The sequence below is a fragment of the Varanus komodoensis genome, unplaced genomic scaffold, assembly GCF_004798865.1.
Source record: "Varanus komodoensis strain SLA01 unplaced genomic scaffold, ASM479886v1 scaffold1, whole genome shotgun sequence".
NCBI classification, from domain to species: Eukaryota; Metazoa; Chordata; class Lepidosauria; order Squamata; family Varanidae; genus Varanus; species Varanus komodoensis.
The window spans coordinates 125,709,771-125,730,784 of NW_025335268.1; the positions used below are offsets into that span (position 1 = coordinate 125,709,771).

The window sequence follows — 21,014 nt, forward strand, 5'->3', positions numbered from 1 at the left end:
TTCTAATGAGTGAGGGCCCTGGATGTCTGTGAAGAAATCCTCTGCTGACAGCAGCGCTGAATACCAGTTTCACATGTTTTGGTACTTGCCCCTCACTGCAAGCCCATTTGTAAGTTGTCCCACATTTTAAACCAAACAAACCACAGACAATCTAGCAAACTATCTTCCCCGGCATGCAATCACTTGTTTCCTTCCTCTTTTTGCATTACAGTGGTGCCTCGGCTCACGAATGCCTTGGTTCACAACCAAATCGGGTCATGAACAAAAATTTCATGAAAATTTTGACTTGGGACACAAACTCTGCATTGGGTGGCAACCAAGATCATGACCATCTCCCCCCCCCCCAAGTGGGGAGATGGCCACAATCGCAGTTGCGCCTGTGCAGAGAAGACGTGTGTGATCACGGGCACGCTCCTGCAGGAAAGGCGGACGCAATCTTGGCCATTCCCCCTCCCAACCAGCACGATCATGGCCATCTCACCACCCCCACCCCCTAGATGGCCATAGTTGTAGTTGCATTCATGCAGGGAAGACATAGAGGAGCTGACGACAGAAGATCTTGCTGAACTCCGGAGTGAGCAGCAGAAGGCACTTGCTGAGGAGGATTCCACTGAGGAAGAGCAAGACAGGGAAGAGGTTAGCAGTGATGTGATACAATCCATTATGAAAAAATGGAATGAGTGCCAGGATTTCTTTGAGAAGCACCACCTCAACGTAACTGTAAGTTGTTGAATCTGATGAACGATAATGTGGTCTCTCATTTCCGGAGGGTTATGCAGCGCAGGAAAAAACAAGTGACTATAGATTTTTCACCACAATTGACCCTGCAGCTAAGAGACAAAGAAGAGAGGAAACCCCTGAAAGAGATCTCCACAATGTCCTAATGAACGGGGACTCTCCCTCAAAACAACCTTGCCCCCACCTAGGTTAGTGTTCTCCACTGTACTGTACAGTACTTTGTTACTTTGTTGTTCTTTGTCACTTTGTTTCAAATTTTTCTGATTAAAAAAATAGAGAATGGATTAACCTTATTGACATTGAATCTTATGGAGAAATTTGACTTGGCTCATGACCAAAATTTGGCTCACAACCAGAGTCGTGGAATGGATTAAGTTCATGAGCCAAGGTATCACTGTATTTAGGATTGCTTATTACTTTGAACCACAGGAGGCAGCTATTAATGTCTATTAAATCTGGAAGAGCAGCTATGGGGGGAAAAGGTGATTTTAATTAATTAAATACATTTCTATATTGCCCATTAATCAAGATGCATCTTCTTGAATTTTGGAGCCCTCTTCAAATCCCCTTGATGTGGAAGAATGGACTGGGTAGATTTCATTGCAATTAGTGAATACAGAGGGATAATTAGTGGGCTTATTATGTGGGGATTATTTGCACATAAGCTTTCCATTAAGCACAGTTCCTTGGATGTATATCTCAGCTTTAAACTCGACAGTTTATACAGCTGGAAGTAGCCAAGGAGTGGGCCTATCCTGCCTGCTTTTCCCCCTACCAAAAGAAAAAGAAAAAAAGAGCAGGCAGCTGAGATGAATATTTGTTAAAATTAAGTTAGCTCCATGTCAAAGGTGGTTTTGGCAGAAATGACAATAGGGCAAGAGCATTAAGCAACACTTGTCTGGAGCTACAAAGTGAGAAAGATGACACATGCTTTCCAGCTGAACAGTGGAACAAAGAAAGAAATATGAGAAATTCACTTTCCCTCTTTTTGTGTCTTCTGTGTAAAGCAGGACCAAGTATATTTGCCTCTCTGGTAACATGCAGCCATGTCCCACAGGTTTGGAACTAGTGCATCTTGGTTTTGTTTCCATACATATCTTATGTACAAAGATGCACTGAGGGTATTTGAGCCTAAATTACACTTCACCTTAACAGTGTGAATTGGGCTTCATGTCATCTCATACAGGTGTCTGCTGGCCACTTAACCCATTCTCTGGTAGTTATCTGAAGAGAAGGGGTTCACATGTGAGGTGATGCATGGAATATTCTTTTTATTGCTGCTTGGAGACTTGCTTGAAGTGGCATTTCCTTAAGTGATCAGGAAGCTCTCTAATGTACTGCATCATAGAAATACTGAGTGACATAACCAATGCTCTTAAAGGGTGTGTGCGACAGAGAAATGTGCTGCAGAGGCAAAAAGGGCCCTTGACAGCATTCATTTGAGACTCTTATCCTCAGTCATATGCTCTTACTTGTGTGCCATATTTTTAAATCACCAAGCCAAGATTCTTCAGAATCCGTCTGTTTCTCCAGACATCATTACTTTAGCAGGGGCTTATTGCCTGTCTTGTCTTGAATCCTTGATTTAAAGCCCTTTGCCAGAGTTAATGCTTTACTCTTTTAAAATGTGCAACTACCATACTTAGAGCAGTTTTAAAGAACTGGTAGCTGCAGACTGTGATACAATGTCCCCAACAACATTCTTTCCTGATGACAAATATGGTCCATTTCCTACCAGTCTTTGCCTCCTGTAGAGTTGATTTAATAACAATTGATACCAGTGATACTGTGTAAGAATGCTGGCTTTTTAAAACTAAGGCCATGAATACATTAATGTATTTGGCCTTGACAAGAATGTAATTTGGATAATAGAAATTAAGTTTTAGTGCCACAGGACTTTGTGGTGACTTTTTTCTAATATTGATATTCTCTGAGATCAGCCCCCCTCCTCTACATGCAGGCAAGTGCATAGCACTAGGAACAGTCAGACTTATGGAGGAGACACTAATATTCTCAACCTGAGCATCTGGCCTCCCAGCAGATGTGAGAGAAAACATATAATTACCTCCAGCTTATAGGCATTGGTGTGAAACTGTAACATGCCCAAGTGTCTGTCTATGGTGCATTTAACAGCAGATATGTGAGCAATAACTTTATCTGTAATTGATGCATTTTGGTCACTCAGTTATTACAGAGAGTTCAGACCATGTCTCTGTCAAACTACAATTTCCCACAGTAGACTGTAAAGCTCCAAAAAACTCCTATTTAAATATTGATAGGAAGCTCACAAATAATCAAAACCATAGAACTTCAACCTGGGAATGCTGAGGTTCAGCTGTAAAATAAAGTGAAAAGTGGGATTGTTTGGATTGTACATCAGAGATGGTGCCTGGGAGAGAGCTGGAAATACTGTCTGAAGTTGCATTATTATATGCACTTTCAGGGAAAGTCTAATTGAACTAATTTGGGTCTACTTCTGAGCAGATGTGACCTGTAAGGGGCTGTTTTATAAAGCTGTTGACTGGGGGAATAAGAAATGACTAATTAAAGGGCCATTAACCAGGAGAAGCAGGAGCTGCTTTAAAACTAAACAAGGAGGACATTATTAAATAAAGAACATGTTTGAAGCATGGTGCTGGAGAAGAGCTTGGAAACAACCTGGAATGTCAGAAAGATAACAAGTATGTCCTAGATTTAATCAAGCCAGAACAAAAATGACAAAACTGAAGCTGTTGTACTTTGGATACATCATGAGAAGGCAAGACTAACTGGAGAAGACAATCCTGCTAAGGAAAGTTTGTTTATTTGTTTAGGAAATTTATAGGCTGTCCATCACTGTCATCTCTGGATGGCTTACAGAATATTATGAATCTTAAACAAAATAAATTGGCTATACCATGAACTGAACATAAAAATGGTTAAAATGAATGAATGAATATACAATTAAAATTGGTTAACATTAAAATATTGATCAAATAAAAAGGTCTTGACTTGGCACCGAAAAGCATATAATGATGGTACCAGGCGGACCTCTCTAGGGAGCGCATACCATAGTCGGGGCACCACCACAGAGAAAGCTTTCTTCCGAGTACTGTCTCCTGACCTCTTTCAAAGAGGGTTCCCGAAGGAGGGCCTCTGCTGCCGATCTTAGGGGGCAGGAGGGCATATAGGGAAAAGGGCGTTCTTTTAGGTATCCTGGTCCGAAGCCATTTAGGGCATTATAGGTAATATCCAGCACCTTGAATTGAGCCCAGACTTCAATAGGAAGTTGAAGGAACAAAACAAAACAAAACAAAAATCAAGTATGAGGAGGTTTGAATCCATAAAGGAAGCCACAGCATTGAGTTTACAAGAGACAAAGACAGGTCATTTTAGAGGGGCATTCATTGATAGGGTTACCATAAATTGGAGAAACTTGATGGTATGTCACAACAAAAAAGTGAGGACAGGGACACCTAAACGCGCACCAAACAGAGTCCTTTACTGATTGAAATGTGCAATCTTAAACACATTTCTTCTAGAGGTTAAACCCATTGAATGGAGACATTTTTCTGAATAAAAGTATTAGGATTTAATTATTTAATTACTTAAAGCTTTTATAGACTGTCCATCTACTGGTGTCTTGGGACGGTTTACAACAGTTTGCCCATGAAAATGATAACTGCAATATGGCTAGGGGACTATGTTGCTATCTTGTATCATGTTGCTGATCAATTCCTCTTTCAGATGATTATGGAATTGGTATGTCTCAGCAGTCCTAACTGTGAAAAGAAGATACTTTATAGACTGCCTTCGGCTTGACTTCTTCATGCTGAATAAAGTGTTAGTGGGCAAAATGGGGGTCTGTTGGTACAGCCAGAGTATTACAGACTTCCTTCGCTAGTGGTTTGTTTGAAACTTGGTTATTGGTAGAATAAATTCTAGTATCATACCACACTTTATCCCTAATAAGATTCAGAATGACTTTTTGAACCCAGAGAGGAATTTTAGCTCTTTTCTAAATCAAAGATAGTTGGGGGTTGAGGAGGATGTCTTTTGCTGTCTGTATTGCCTTTAATAAAATAGGCATTAGGTCTGCAGTCTCATTGTAGCTACTGGTTTTAGTTGGAGCTTTGTCTTTTTGGGCTGAAGTTAAGGACATTAAGGAATAACATTTTCTCTCTTAGTGAGAGTTTTACATCAGCTTATTGGTTTTCAGAAAGCTTAATTTGCCTAAGATAAAAAAGTGTTATTACAAAAATGCACACACAGTCACATAGACAAAAACATTTCTTGCTTTGTGGCAGTCATCTGATGCAATCTGGCCATAGTTTAATCTAGCTGATGATAAATATACATATACATGGAATAGTAAGGACAAGGAAAATTCCTGAGCATAACACTTGATATGCTCAATCTATGCTTCCCTTGGTTTTTATCATTGTTCAGTCTCACACTTCCTCTTGTATTTGAACCCCTTTAGTTGTCTCAATGACAGCTTAAACTATTCTCTCAAGGTCTGATACTAACTTGGTTCACATGACATGATAATCGGCCATGGTTTATAAACCAGGTGGGTTAACCTGTTGTCCAAATGCAGCACTCTTCTCAAGGGGTGGTTTACAAACCACCCTGGAGTGGCTTTTAAATTGTCCCAGTTGCCCATGGCTTGTTCTAGGAGTTAATGTTGTCTGAACTTGGGCAACAAAATAAGACGGGTTGCCCTTCCTTCCCAGCAAACAGAGCCCTTTAACAAGAAAGGCTGAACGGCCTACCACTTGAGCCAAGTAGCTAGTGAGCAAACCCCTTTCCCAATCATCCCCAAAAGCCAAAGCAGCACATGGGGACAGGACATTTGGAAAAGCCATCCCCCCTCCCCACTTTGCACTGGCTGTACCTTAACTTTACTCCATTCCTCCCTACCTTACAAAAGTATCAGTTAAGTGTTGCTTTTGCAATCCTTTTTGGAAGCATTCAGGAGAGTGGAAAGTACCCTTTGCAGGAGAATCTTTAGAGATTTTTGTGGCCCTAGGCTGGCTTCACTTTTCCATGGCTAGATACCCTAGGTCACAGTGACATCCCCTCAAAAAGCCAGGAACCTGCAAAAAACATATGTGAAGCCCTAGGTGTTTCACCTACTCACACAAAAATCTTTTCCAAATAAACCTTTTATTTGAAGTAAGAGTTTCACCTGAGCTTTCTCAGGTACTGGCCCCTTTCTCTTAGGAGACTAGGCTTTTTAGCACTGCTGGGACTGATCTCTTCAGTGATACATGGGCAGGCTGGTACATTCTTCTTCATTTCATTTCTATAATGCCCCACAGCCAAATATCTCTGGGTGGTTACTGGGTGCAAAACCACCCACCCCAGTCAGCTCAGTGCCTATACAGCCCCCTCCCTGCCCAGTTTGCACGAAGCCTTGCCATCAAAGGATGACAGCAAGGCTCCAGGCAAACCTACAGGAGAATATATATGGCAGTAAGGGACTGTTTCCCTCTTTTCACACCACAATCCCCCAGGATTTTTTTAGAAGAGATCTGCTGCCCAAGATGTCCCCCAAGTACTAGCAGGCTTCAAAAAAAGACTGGCTTGTCCCTTTTAATGGCAAGAATCACACCTCCTGGGCACAGGGAATTTCCTGTTTTTGGCACTTCCCAAGGTACTATCAACATGGACTAAATGACAAAACTGAGCAGACAGTGGAAGCTTCTCAGCACCCCTGAACAGCCTACACCTCCTACATCAAAGGGGAGAGAACTAAGGCGAGCATTCCCCAAACACCTTTTTTGTGGACCAGATGGGATTTGAATATTTCCTACAGAAGCATTACAGAATACACACCTGCTCTTAGTTTGCATCCCATTTCACTGTCACAATTTGCAGGAGTGCAGACTGGCCTTGCAACAAGGTTCTGGGCTCAACAGCCCAGTCCATCCAGTGAATAGGGGCAGCTGTAGATACGCCTGGCATCACCACAGATTTTTATTTAAAAAAAAAAAAAAAATTAAAATGCTTGGTTGTTGGGTACATGCATGGTCCCAAATGCCCATTTATTATTTTTACTTTTAAAATACATTCTTCTTCTCATACACTGAAATTATGCTTATTTCCAAGGAAATGCTTTCAGCTGTGTCGGGACAGAGGAGGAAATTGCATTTTGTTTCTGTATTTGCAATGATACTATAATTTACGTGAGTCTGAAATGCCAAACGACACCCTATACAACCTCACAGTTTTGCTTTTGGAATGCCCATGTGGAAGGGAGCTTAACAATTGAATGCTGCCTGGCTATTTAAATTTGGAATGTTACAGAGGGCCTCTGGAGATGGGATGTGATATCAGGATTCCCGATCGAAGACCATTTATCTGTCTTCTCAACCAGGTATCTCTGTGCTGATCCAGAGAGTAGTTCAGGAAGGGGAGCCCTTCTGCAGCATTCCCACTATATTGGTGTTTTTCAACTTTTGCACAGCTGGGGACCGGTGAAAACAGGAAAAATACCTGGGGGAAGCAGAAACAAAAAGCACCATATGCATAATACGGTATTCTGTGTATTAGTTTCCAAGTACAATACCAAAAAAAAAAAAAAAAAATCTACAAAACAACCAGAAGCTGAGCAACAAAAAAAGCCAACAAAATACCCCTATCAGCACAGTGTGGCTCCCACCGAGCCATCTCTCCCCTCCCTGCCCCCCCCCCCCAGTAGCACCAGTGTACCCCCCACAAATACAGTGCCAACCAAGGAAGAAGTTGTGAAGCACAGCTAGCGCCCACGATGGTCTGCAGCAAATGGGATGCGGCCCCACCATGGACTGGCAGGAAATCTCCCACAGACTGCTGCCAGTCCACGAACTGTAAAGACGAGCTTGTAGTCTATCCCTGTCATTAGCAACCCTTGTCAGCGCTGGGTTTTATAAGCTGTTGAAGAAGAAATAGGAAATGGACTTGGTAGATATTCTTCAGGTCTTGGCCTCCTGAGAAATGCTTTTTCATTCAGCTCAAGGGAGGACAGCAGCAGACAAAAACTGCTGGTTTCTGGTTATAGGAATAGCACTTTCTAGTTATAGGGTTAGCAGTTCTTGATTCAACTTCAACTGACATTGTGAGCATTTCTATTCCTAAAATGCAGAGTTCTTTACTGTGAGGTATGAAGACAGTTGAAAGAACTCTCACTTTTCTTTGTATCTTCCATGCTGTGTTGTCATGTTCATTTTTTGTCTTTTAGAAGTTATGTACATGTTTTTCAGTGATAGTTTTATGTATCAAGATCTAAAAACTCATGAGTCAAAGCTCCAAATGAGCATGATGTTGTTTTACAATAATAGGTTTTAACAAGCTATTGAAGAGTTTCTTCTGTTCTAGGCTTTTTGCCAGCCATCAAACCTTCAATTCTTCCTTTGAAGACATAGGGGTTATGGATTTGTTGTCTGAAACTGAAGTTGAAATTGTCAGGCATTTTTAGTTTTTATCATGAAGGTTAAGCAACTGTTAAAATGGCCATTTTTAGGGATACAATTGAAATAGTTGGCAGTAGAGGTGTCTGGCTGCAAGAAGCCATGCATGACAGTCCATTTGGTTTTTCTGTGCATATGAGCCAATATGTGTGTTTTAATTAGCCCCTTAGACATTTGTTTCAGGTATTTGGGTCTGATCTGGAATTCTTTTTCTCTGCATGCTGTCATCGACCTGCTATTCTGACTTTTCCGCAGTCCGCTGCATGGCCCCACTGCTGATGTCCGAGAGGGGCTCAGCTTTCCACTTTAGGTGTTGGGCTTGCAATGCTCGAGTTCACGGAAGGTTTTCTTTGGCACTGGGCCTCTTGCCTTCTCTGTGGGTGTTGAGAAAAGAGGCTAGTAGCATTTTTCTTCTGTTCTCTGATCCAAGGTACTAAGGATCCATAGAGGAGGAAAGTGCGTCTTTTTCCTGTACAAGATAGCACTGTGTCCAATCATCTTGCCCATAATAACTCCCTAGCTCCAACCCATAATAACTCAAAGGAGATTATATTTTTTTTCTAGACTTGAGGATTCCAAAGAATCAAAATCTAAAATTCTGGGAGGGTGACCAGGATATCAAAAGTACTGAATTAGTCATTCTTGCTCAAGGGGGAGACATTGGCATATTTGTACTTAACTTCCTGAAAATGAAAGTTTGTTGCACTGCATTCACCAGAAAAGTCACTAAGTATATGAAAAGTTGTGATGGAAAAAAATGTACATTAGTCAAAATAATGTATGAAATTATAGTTCTGGCAAAAGATGTAGCTTGTACATGAAATATATATTTATATATATATATAATATACATATATATTAATACATATGTATTAGTGGATGAATTTCAGTTATTGCAGCCTGATGATGTGGACAAGGTGCTTGGACATGTACATCCCACCACCTGCTTGCTTGACCTTTGCCCATCGTGGCTGCTGACCAAAGTCAAACACAGGATTGGTGCCTGGATCCTGGAGGTTATTAACACCTCTCTGAGGGACGGATGGGTGCCTGCTCCTTTAAAGGAGGCGGTAATCAGGCCTGTCCTAAAGAAGGCATCCCTGGATCCAGAGATGGCCGCCATTTATAGACCGGTGGCCAACATCCCGTTTTTGGGCAAGGTGTTGAAACGGGTGGTGGCGGAACAACTCCAAGCACTCTTGGATGAAACTGATTATCTGGACCCATTTCAGTCTGGCTTCAGACCCGGGGTTGGTACTGAATCTGCCTTGGTCGCCCTGTATGATGACCTGTGCAGGGAGAGAGACAGGGGGAGTATGTCCCTGTTGGTCCTCCTGGACCTCTCAGCGGCTTTCAATACCATCGACCATGGTATCCTTCTGGATAGGCTGGCAGGATTGGGAGTAGGAGGCACTGCTTGGCAGTGGTTCTTCTCCTACCTTGACGGCCAATTCCAGAAGGTAGTGCTGGAGGACTTTGGCTCTGTGTCATGGCAGTTATGCCATGGAGTTCTGCAGGGTTCCATTTTGTCCCCCGTGCTATTTAATATCTACATGAAACCGCTGGGAGAGGTCATCAGGAGGTTTGGGGTGCGGAATCATCAGTATGCTGATGACACCCAGCTGTACCTCTCTTTTTTCAACCGATCCAGGTGAGGCAGTGGCTGTACTGAACCGGTTCCTGGCCAAGGTAATGGGCTGGATGAGGGCCAATAAACTGAAACTTAATCCAGAAAAGACGAAAGTCCTGTTGGTGGGTGGATCGAGCTTCTGGGTAGATGACTTGGACCTTGCCCTGGGGTTGCACTCCCTTTAAAGGACAGGGTCCGCAGCATGGGAGTGCTCCTCGACCCGGAGTTGTCTTTGGAAGCTCAAGTGGCTGCGGTGGCGAGGAGTGCTTTCCTTCAGCTTCGGCTAATCTATCAGTTGCGTCCCTACCTGGAGGAAGACTGCCTAGCGACAGTGACACATGCATTAGTTACTTCCTGTTCGGATTTCTGTAACGTGCTCTACATGAGGCTGAAGACAGTCCGGATACTTCAGATGGTGCAAAATAGAGCAGCCAGGTTGCTGACAGGGACTGGGCATTATTCTCATATAACCCCAGTCCTCTATCAGCTTCACTGGCTTCCTATTGAATTCCAGGCTCAATTCAAGGTGCTGGTTATTACCTATAAAGCCCTTATCAGCTTGGGACGTGGATACCTGAAGGAACACCTTCTTCCATATTTGCCCTCCCGCCCCTTGAGATCGGCAGCAGAGGCCCTCCTCCGGGAATCCTCCGTGAAAGATATTAGGAGGCAAAGTACCCAAAGGAGGGCTTTCTCTGCGGTGGCGCCCCATCTATGGAATGCGCTCCCCAGAGAGGTCTGCCTGGCGCCATCGTTATTTGTTTTTCGGTGCCTGGCCAAGACCTTTTTATTCCAGCAATATTTTAATAAGTTTTAATATTGTCTTTTCTATGTTTTTAACTGCAGCCATTGTGGGTTGGGAATTTATTTATGTTATATTTTATGTTGTAAGCCATCCTGAGGCTTTTTGCGACAGGACGGCATATAAATATTTTAAATAAATAAATATGTGACAAGCAACAACAAGGAAAGGCTAAAATGAGTAGGATACTAGCTTAGAAGAGTGATGAGAAATGATTAAACGCTGTGCAATCACAAGTAGAAGTAGAAAATGCAATTGGTTCATTTGTTTACCTTTTTATATAACCTTTGAATTAGGGGAAAGATGGCCAAAACTTATTTGGCTGTGGTGTGTTCAACCTTCCTTCAAGCTAAACCATTCACAGGCTGTTCCTGGGTGATAATGATTTAGTAACCTAACCTAGATTCTATAGCTTGGGAGAAGGTAGCAGTAGAGCCCTAGTGCAAAACTGGGAGGCATTTTATAGGATATAAGAGTACCTGCTGTCACAGAAGTGTATCAATGCCAACAGTTTGTGCAAGGTGCAACTTGGAAGCTGTCTGCCTCAGCCCTGCTTGTACTCACTGTAGAGCTACTTGTGTTTTTTGGTTGTTTTATGTGGTGGAACATTCAAACAGAGAAATCCACCCATGTATTCTGAATGTGCAGATTGTCTCTCCCTGAGCTGCTCGGAGGAAGCTATTAGGAGGGGTGTAAGCAGATGGTAGTCAGAAGGCAGGCAAAATCATAGAAACAACCTGAAATTGCATCCACATGAAAGCTCCTCTACAAATGAGCCATTTGACTGTGCAGTTGCCACATAACCACCATAAAATGACAACAGGACTATAGGGTGATAGTGCAGAAATAGCTCATGTTGATAGCAGCCAGTTAACATAACCAGTTACTTAACTTCAGAATAATTTTAGATTGCAGACATAATACAGGGAAGTATGAGAGAACTGGAAGGCATCAAAAGTTAGACCTCTTTCTGTCTCCTCCCCCATAAAAAGATGGTGAAAGAATAGTTCTATTTAATAGTCTCAAGATGGTGAGAGTATAGTTTTATTTTAATTACAGGGGTTCTTCAGCACTGTGAGACTCTCTCTCCCTCTCTTCTGGTAGATTGTTTGTGGAACTCCCCCCACATTTATTCCATTTTTATATCGCAAAATAGTTAACTGTTCAATTTCAAATGATCTCTCTTCCACTGCTATCTTATACTAACCAAATTCACAGGTGATACATTTTAATCTAAAAGAAATCCTTACTAGCACTTAAGAACACAACTTTAGATTAGAGTTTAAGGTTCCATTTGTTGTCCTCTAAACTTGCAATGGCTTCTTCCAGCTCAGAGCAGAAGCACAGCACAGGACAACTGAAAGATGAAGCCCTTCCTTGATTTTTCCCCCAGGGTTGTCAGTGGGTGGGGAATATATTTAGAAGCTGTTCTTGAGGGACCTGGATTGTGTCTTCCTGGTGCAGGAAAGGTCTTGACCGTATCTTTCCTTCAAGCCAACAAGTCTCAATTCTGTCATCTTTGCAGCTTTGTTTTATTAAACCAAAATAGACAAAAGAACAAGAACTCACAAGTCTGGGTAGGGGCTTGAATCTCCTTACAATTAATGAGTTCTGAGGGGACGGTTTACTGCTCCAAACAACAAAACATCTGTCGAATTCTGGTCCTTAAAGAAGCCAGAAAGAATTGGAAAGCGTCTCTGACCAAGATTTTAAAAGTATGTCTTGCTTAGGATTTGCTCATTTGCTCCCAACAATAAACAGTTCTCACCAGAATCCAAACCCAGCTTTTTAAAATGTTCAGCTTCTTGCATTCTCAGCAAAACTTGATGACTGGTGGTTGCTCTTTGTTGGTGTTGAGCTGGATCTTATGTTGCCTCCCAGTTTTGCTCACCTTAACACCTTTCATCAGAAAGAGCTTGATCTTAACAAACACACTTGAAAACAGCGTACATGTGAAAATTGTTTTAAATCCTCCTTATTTTAAACAAACAAATGAACCACTCAGCAAAATGGTAGTGGATATTTGAAAATAGCCTTAGCATGTTGTGCTTCATGCTGCGAAACATTACTAAGTTCAATTCAAATGCTTTTGTTGAATTATTTTGGCAGATAAAGGAGATTTGTGTTTGACTCAGCTGAGATTAATCAGCAAAACTAGCAGATGGAGAATCTGTTTGTGTAAATTATCTTCTCGCATTACCCTCAATAAACTTCATTCCACTGCCCCCCATCCCTTTGGTGAAATCTGAATGCATTTTTAATCCAATAAAATGAAACCTATGTTGTTGGGTTTTTTTACATTCTAATGAAAGTATGCATCGTATGTGTAGATATATTTAAAAGCCAGAGACCCATAAATCTTGACAAAAGGGTATCAGGTAGCTTTACAACAGAGTGCAACTGGGGTCTGATTCTGACACAGGTAGGTGAAAGGCAAATGGGCATCAGAAATCAGGCTCCCAATCAAGCAAGCATTGGCATCATATGGAAGCTCTGTCAAAAAAGAGTGAATGTGAGAATGGCATATCTAGAAAAAAGTGCTAGTACCAAAGCATTGCCAGTAATCACATCTGTCTGCATCTACCACAGTGGTTTTGTACAGCTGTTGTTAATATTAGTTAATCCTTGTTATGGCCTGAATGTGCATGAAAGGAAGTCCAGCATATTCCATGAGTGTGACAATTAATGGAGGGTGAAATATTCAGTGTTATAGCTGGTGGGTAGATGCCTCTCTGCTCCTTACATCATAACAAGTATGGAACATTTATTCATAGGAATGAATGATAAGCATTAATTTATCTAGGGACAAAGTAAGCAAGTGTATTGAGGAACACAACTGGATCAGGGATTAATGCTGTTTCCTTGTCTCTAGTGGTACCTAACGTTGAGAGTGCTTTCTGTACCTTTTGTGCAGCTGTCCTGCCTCCTTCACAGAATTTACAGGGGGAACAATGATGTGTTGCACTTGTAATTAGTAATGGTAACAGTAATAATAATACATTTCCATACCACCCATAGCTGAACTTCTCTACGGGTTGTCACCCATCTGGATTTCAGCAGGCTCGACCCTGCTTAGCTTTCAAGATTGGGTAGGATCTTCAGGATCTGTATAGCTTCAGGCTATAACAGAAGCTTCCAATGTTTTCCCACTTCTTCTTCCTTGTCTCTTTTCTCCATAAAATATCCATTAAGAAGGAAAAACCAGAATATCAGCACAAGACCTTATGATTTGTAATACTAGGAACCCTCTGCTGCAAAGCACCCTAAGAGTTACTCTTGCTTCTAGCAATGTAATTCCATTCTGAATCTGTTTCTTGACTATGCTAAAATTTTGGGTCAGTGTAACATATTGGGAACTGGCTTATATGATGTGAGATATTTTGATATAATGTATGTATATACTCTGATGTTCTTGTGTTATATATAACTGTAGTGCACAGTGTAGCAGTTAAGACTGTTGTCTGCTATGCACATTAGTGACCATATTTCACTGGTCTCAAACAAACTATACTAGCTTCCATTTTCTTTCTTAGCCCAATTGAAGTCATTTGGGGTGAGGATTTTTGTAAGAGCGTGTCTTCTTATATGAGTATGTTCATAATTTATCATCATCATCAGAGGCTATATTAGGTTGGTAGGCACATGAAGCAGGGCCTTTTCAGTAGCAGAATCCCAGCTATGGAATTCTTTCCAGAGGACAGTCAGGTTGTTTCCAGTTCTGCTGAGCTTTATACAGTCTTTCTTACTTTTAGACAAGCAATAAAACACATTCTGCCTTTACTGGGCCTTTGATATAGTTGACTATTATTTGGGCTTGTATTAAAGCATTTCTCCTATTACTATGTCATGATTTTATTACTGCTGATGGATAGGAAGTGATTTAGGAGGAGGAGGAGGAAGAGTTGATGATGATGATGCTTATGGAGCACCCAGACTTTTCTCATTCTTGCTTTTGGTTTAAAAAACAGATGTTGATGAATGTGCAGAGGGGAATGGTGGCTGCCAGCAGACCTGTGTCAACATGATGGGGAGCTATGAGTGCCACTGTCGTGATGGGTTTTTCCTGAGTGATAACCAGCACACCTGTATTCAGCGCCCAGAAGGTTGGTCTTTAATGCTTACATTTCCTGTCCTGTATGTCAGTCTTTGTCAGACTGCAAAGTTGAAGAAAGAGAGCTAAGTAAACTTCTGTATGGTTGATACAGGATTCAGATTTGATTGAGCTTTATTATATAGGTGGATATATTAGGGAACCACTACTCTCAACATTGACAGTCTGTGCTGGCCACTTTCCAAACCCCTTTCAAACAGTGATGAACTGAAAGCACCATTCTGGAAATCGGCAGCAAACACATTCAGAAAGGAGATACTAACTTGCATATATGGAGTAAAGTGGAGTGATTTTGCTAGCTGGTCCACAGAAACAGCTCAATATAGAGAAAGGCTAGTTCTCTTATTAAATTGTGGGGTTTTACATACTGATTCAGAGCACCATCACCCAGAGCCCTTTATTTGGAAGTGCCCCAAGTTGACATCTGTTTATAGTCCTAGTTAAAAAGTCCAGCTCTCTGCACTTAATGTCCCAGATGTTGTCTATTCTTTCTTGGCTTCTGATGTACTTATAAGTACAAATGCATGTACAGCCTAATTTACAGCCTAATGTTAATAATCTGTTAATTACTGCTAAAGCATGTAAAACTTTTTATGCAACATGCCATCTCTTTGTCTGGGGCTTGGGGTGTCAGAAATCGATCTCATTTATATGTATTAAATTGGAGTGTTGTTGACAGAAAGGCAGGATATGCATGTTTTAACTTAATTAATAAAATGTGTACCCATCACATAATTCAACCTACATTTACCATGCATTTACCCACCCACAATGGACTATGCTATGATGGTGGTACTGTGGTGAATATGGATTAAACTGCAATCTAGGGATAGGAAAAGTAATTGTATAGTTGATTCAGCAGTAGCTGGAGTAGCAGTGCAGCATCAGTAGTTGCATAGATTTGTTCCATTCATGTTATCAATATGGCAACTGACCATGACTGCGGTCTCCCAAAGTTTTTCAGGGAGCTTTGAATTCAGTGTTCAACATGTCAGCTGATCTGGCCAATTTGAAAAATTATAGAATCTGTTAGTTGTATTTAGTACTTGGGAATTTTAAAGCACTTTCAACATGTTCAAAGCACTTTACAGGTGTCATCTTGAAATTCTCACAATAACCCTGTGAACATGCTCATATAACACTTGAATTAAAAGAACTGCATTGTCTTTCTATTTGCTGCTGGAGCATATTCAGGGTTATGCTATTGCCATGCAGATGCCTGAACAACTTGAGACCAGGTTACCTAGCAGATTGTTTTCTTTTGTATATATCCAACTGATCTTTAAGCCCATGAGAAGAAGCTCTGATGGTCATTCTAAAACCAAAAAATGTTGCCATATAAACATCCTGATGGCAGACCTTCTTATTAGTGGCATTCACCCTCTTGAAAGCCAATGCCCATGCAGCTGGAGAGGCAGAAACTTTGTAATTTTTAATTAATTGAATTATTGTAATTAATTGAAACAGACTGTGATGTTCCATCTTATTGCCCTTGTATTGATCTGTATCATCAGTGTAATTGGAATTCCTTTTAATGATGCATTTTAAATGCAGCTTATACCTCACCAATGGTAGGGACCACCAGGAGTTGAATGGCACAAAAAGAGATCTCTGCATATGCTCAGGAATATACTTGTGAAATCCTACCTAGGCCATGCATGTATTCAAATGTGGTAAGAGGATGGAAGTCACTCTGTATGTCTCAAGATCACACTTGATGCAGACCTGAATATGGAAATTAGAAACATCAGGGAAAGATTCAAATAAGCTTGGATTTCTAGGAATGTGTTACATGGAGTCCACAGAGGATTAGCTTTTTTAAAAATCAAATGGATTTTGCAGATTTTTGAATAGGTTTTTCACTTCTGGGTGGGATGTGCATTGTGAAGATACAGAAATGGTACAATGCATTTATCTGCATTAATTAATTCATGTGAATTAGCATTAAATAGAAAGTACAGATAGAAAAGGTAGAACAAAAATGCAAGTAGAACAAAATTCAGGTAAAAAAATTCAGATCCATCACTGAGTGGATGACCAAATGAAAGATGCCTGACAATCTGTGAAATACAGAGGGAACAGATTTAACATCATTCCTTCATCACATCTTCCTCACCCTTTTCTCTTTCTCCCTTGTTTTCCTGTCTGGTGCATCCAGTCACTCAGTGCTGCCATGGAACCAGCTGTTGGGGTAGAGGCAGCAGCTGGCTGCTACACCAGCTCATGTGCACCTGAGAGGCAGCCAATGGGACCACCCACTTAACCTCTGCCAGTAGCTCACCTTGTTTGGATGCTTGAGCAGCTGCAGTATCTATTGTGCCAGGAAAGAGATGGCAACTCTGACAGCCAGCAGTTGCAGGTCCAAGACAAGCACTGACAAGCAGGTCTTTTGCCCACTCAGCCACCTCTGGGAAAGAGATGCACGGCAATGTGTGTTACACAGGGGTCTTGGGAGAAAGAGGCCCAACTCTGCTGATGCCTCAGGCCACTGCCCAGTCCTAGCAGCAAGCCTGGCTATGTAAGAGCAAAACAAACAGGACACAAGACTAGCTTTCTCAGGAGCAGGCACATCTGTATTTGATGTTGATTCTCAGATGCACAAGCTGCTTACAGTGTTGCTGAAGGCTATGATATCATTTAAAGAAGCATTAGCAAAACCAAACAAACTTTTTTTTAAATTTAAGTATCAAACTGATGGGTCCCTTTTGAAAGTATCTGAAACACTAATGCCAATTACAGATGGTTAATTCAGTTTACCAAAACAAAAAATAGCAGGATTCACCTTTTCTTTCATTTCTTGTGCTTTGGTTTTTGTTTCTGTTGCTCGAAATAACCACTAAGAAAAATTGAAATGACTAGAAATAATGAGTTGCTTTCAGTACTAAATTTGCTGTCTGCAGCTGGTGCAGCATCCTGTTTGGTTTGCTTTCTTCCTTTCTGCAATTCATATTTTTCTCTCTGTCTCTGGCTGTAATTATCACAAAATTTTGTTCTCTTGTGTTCCCATGTGATACCCGGATATGCCCATGGTTCCTTGTCCATTCAGAATAATTTGAATTGACTGCTCAAAGATCTATGATCTGCTGCATTTCATTCTCAGAACTGACTTTTAGTACCTGATTTTTAGAGTGTTCCTTTTCATTACCTTGATTTCCTTGCTATCCATTGACAAACCCCTTCTGTTTTGCACCAGCACATGGCTGTCAGAGTGTCTTACTTCATATGACAAGATGATTTCATGTATATGCATTTGCTAATACAGCCTAGTCTTAATTATATTTGTGTGTCCTTTTGTGCATTGTTAACTTCTGGGTACTACTCTGCAGTGGTCAATAAGAAGTAAACAATGTTCTTCAACAGTGGTGGAAATCCATTGAAAAGGAGAGGAATTCCATTCAAAAGAGATGTCACCATATGGAGACCATATGCCACCATATGGAGTGGTAAGAGAAATTGTTCCTGTGAAAAAAGAACTAGCTGGAAGAATGACTATCTTTCTTTTGGGATAAAAAGAGGTGATGCAATTGCAGGTTGGAGGTTTATTGACTAAGCTTCACAGTGATCATTGATTTTAACAAACTTGAACTTTTTCATATATTAGGCTATTATGATGTACCTGTGCATAATGTTAAAGACATATTATTTGGTGATATATATACTGATGGGGAGCTTTATCTGTGGCTTTCTGTGACCTATCCCCGTATTGGAAGAGTAATAACTTGTGTTGCCATTATGTGAGTGACTCTTAAGCTACAGTATTAAGTGTTCTTACAAGGAACAAGTCTTTCCTCACTGAGCAGCTCTAAGGCTTCTTTGCCCCTTTGAGGTTCTGCTCTGAGCAGGCCATGTTTTTGTTTTTGTTTTTGCTTCATGATCCAAAGCCTGTTCCACTCTTCAGTGTTCCACTTAATCATCTGGTTCAGTACCCTGTAGTTTTGCACATATTACTGACTCTAATCTTTTTTCAGCTTCAAACTAGGTAAGTTATTTGGGTTTTTGAAGTACCTTGCTTAGTTTTCATGCTACATTCTACTGAGTTCACTTGTGTAAAATCTCTAGCAGATGTCTGTATGTCAAACTAAAATTAATCACTCTCTGCTTAGTTTGCCACATTGACTGGATTCTTGTGGCCTACTAACCAATCATGCTTTAGCAAGTCATGCAAATCCACAATGGCTTTGTCAGGGTGACTTAAGTTTGGGTTATAAGCCACCCTGAGAAACCCTGCCTTGTTGATTGGGTTCTTATGTTGTCTAAACCTGGAAAACTCAACCCATCATGGATCTAGCCCAATAACTAGCAAGTATCTTGATACAAGGGACATGACATCTTGCCAAGCGACTTGTAGGTAAATGCCTGTGCCAAGCAACCCTGGCTTTCCCCATGCTGAAAACAATTTTTGACTTGCTGCATCTTCAAACGATACTTGAAAGTGTGTGTGTGTGTTTCAGACCATGGAACATAACTCCCAAGTCAATTTTCATATTCCCTATTGGCTCACCTTCAAGAGGTCCCTCCAAGGTCACCAGCAGTATTTTAGAGAACCTATCCATAAAGAATAAAATAAAACTGTCATTGCTGTCTGTGTGCAGCTGTGGGTGTTTGCAGTTACACAGAGGTGACAATGAGTAATAGGTGGGGGGGTGCCTGCTGGCAAAGTCAGTCATGCATCCATCCTGTACAGTATCCTGCCCCAAGGATCTCCCCTCACCTTTCCTCTTGAAACTGAGCTGCCAAGTACTTCGATAGCATGAGGAGGTCATTGTGAGCAGAAAGGGAGAATCAATCCCCATATTGCTACAACATTCCAGGGAATTTTGGAGCGGGGAAACTAGTGTCTATCCATCCCCCAAATGTCCATTTTGCCAGTATTCCCAAAGAGGTAACACCTTCAGAACATGCAAAATGAGAGTTTCCCAGGTTTGGTGGGTGGTTAATTGCTATTAACCTTCTTATGAAATTTCCATGCTGTTGTGTTATTTCCCATCTGTGTATGTGGTTTTGCACACATAGCCCTTTATGTACAGACTCCCTTTGATGCTCAACTAGCCTCCTCTTAACCTTGCTGTAAGAAATAAATGTTTTCAGTCCTCTTTGTTCACTTGTGCTTCTTTCTTGGCATTCTGTTTGGGTTTTTTTTTAATGTGTTTTAATTGTTAGGTTAAGCATTGAAGAATTTTTTTGTTGCTCTTTTGTTTCCTTTCTGCTTTATTCCCAGCAAGTGCAAAGTCCTACTGCCTTTCCTCTGCTTTTCTCTCAGGTATTGTAGATTATGAGCCTGCAGGCAAGCCCCTGTGCCAATCAACAAATCATGCCACATGGCAGATTGTGACTTTAAGCCTGTGCTAGATTTTGTCACAATATTTAAACAAGCCTGGCTTTTACTCTGTTGTTCCTCTCTGTGAAACTGCAGATTAGAGAGACTGCTCAGGGGAAACTGAAGAAGCAGGCAATTGTACCTGAATCCTCCTTCTAAAGTAGTTCTGATCTTAGGGGAAGAGTGCAAGGCACAGAGCTAGCAGCAATTTACCTTGTGATCAGAGGCTTCTCTGAGGCCCAGAAAATGACTATTCCTCCACTCTGGTCCATAACCAATCTGGAGGTATGCTGTCAACTAATTGTACAATTGGGGCTTGGCTGGAGCCTCTGCAGGCCCAGCAGGGAGGTCTGGCAGGTTGCATCTGCCCATGGGCCAGGCAATGCTACATTTTTCTGCCCCAGTAAGTAGGAACTGGATAAGAGAGAACAACTATAGAAACACTTCGAACAAATAATTAATAGCCAGAGTTAACTTCAAAGTAGATAGGGCAGATCAATAACATTTGCATTCCAAAATTTCTTCATGGATCTTCTACATGAGAATTCAAGACACAAATGCCTACTAGGAACCTAACCTCTACTGTTGCACCTGCAAGGACAAGTCACCCAAGACAGATAAGTAGAGTGGATTTCTGGGAGGAGAGCTCCATACCACAGATTCTTGAATAACTTCAGTCCTTACCCAAATACTCCAGGATATGCAGAACACTGTCAGCAAAGTATCTCCCCCTCCATCCCTAGAATATTAGGAAGCTGTCCACTGTTTCACAGCTCTCCCTTACTCAACAGGTGGTACTAATTTCTTCCTGTCAGTAATCACTTGCATTCAGTATAGTGTCCCTTTGTCTCCTCAGTAACAACTTTGGAGCCAGTCCAGGTTGGTGATGAACTATTGCATCCTCCAGTTCTGACAGGAGTGGTTGCTGGGAATACATAAGGCATCTGGACATTTAAATAATTAATTTCTATACCATCCAACAG

General features: G+C 41.3%; 1 protein-coding gene across 8 annotated transcripts in view; it reads left to right on the top strand.

The window, feature by feature from the left end:
• SCUBE3 (signal peptide, CUB domain and EGF like domain containing 3) overlaps positions 1-21,014 on the top strand; it is a 139,969-nt gene that overhangs the window by 38,651 nt on the left and 80,304 nt on the right. For 7 of the 8 annotated variants that reach the window (XR_006416138.1, XM_044444775.1, XM_044444778.1 and 4 more), the window contains exon 4: positions 14,572-14,706. Coding sequence is in view for 6 of the 8 variants with exons in the window: in XM_044444775.1 (XP_044300710.1) it covers positions 14,572-14,706 (135 nt within the window). In the remaining 2 variants the exon portion in view is untranslated. Of the gene's footprint in view, positions 1-14,571; positions 14,707-18,118; positions 18,158-21,014 lie in introns of those variants that run through there. The other variant, XM_044444767.1, reaches the window with a different exon arrangement.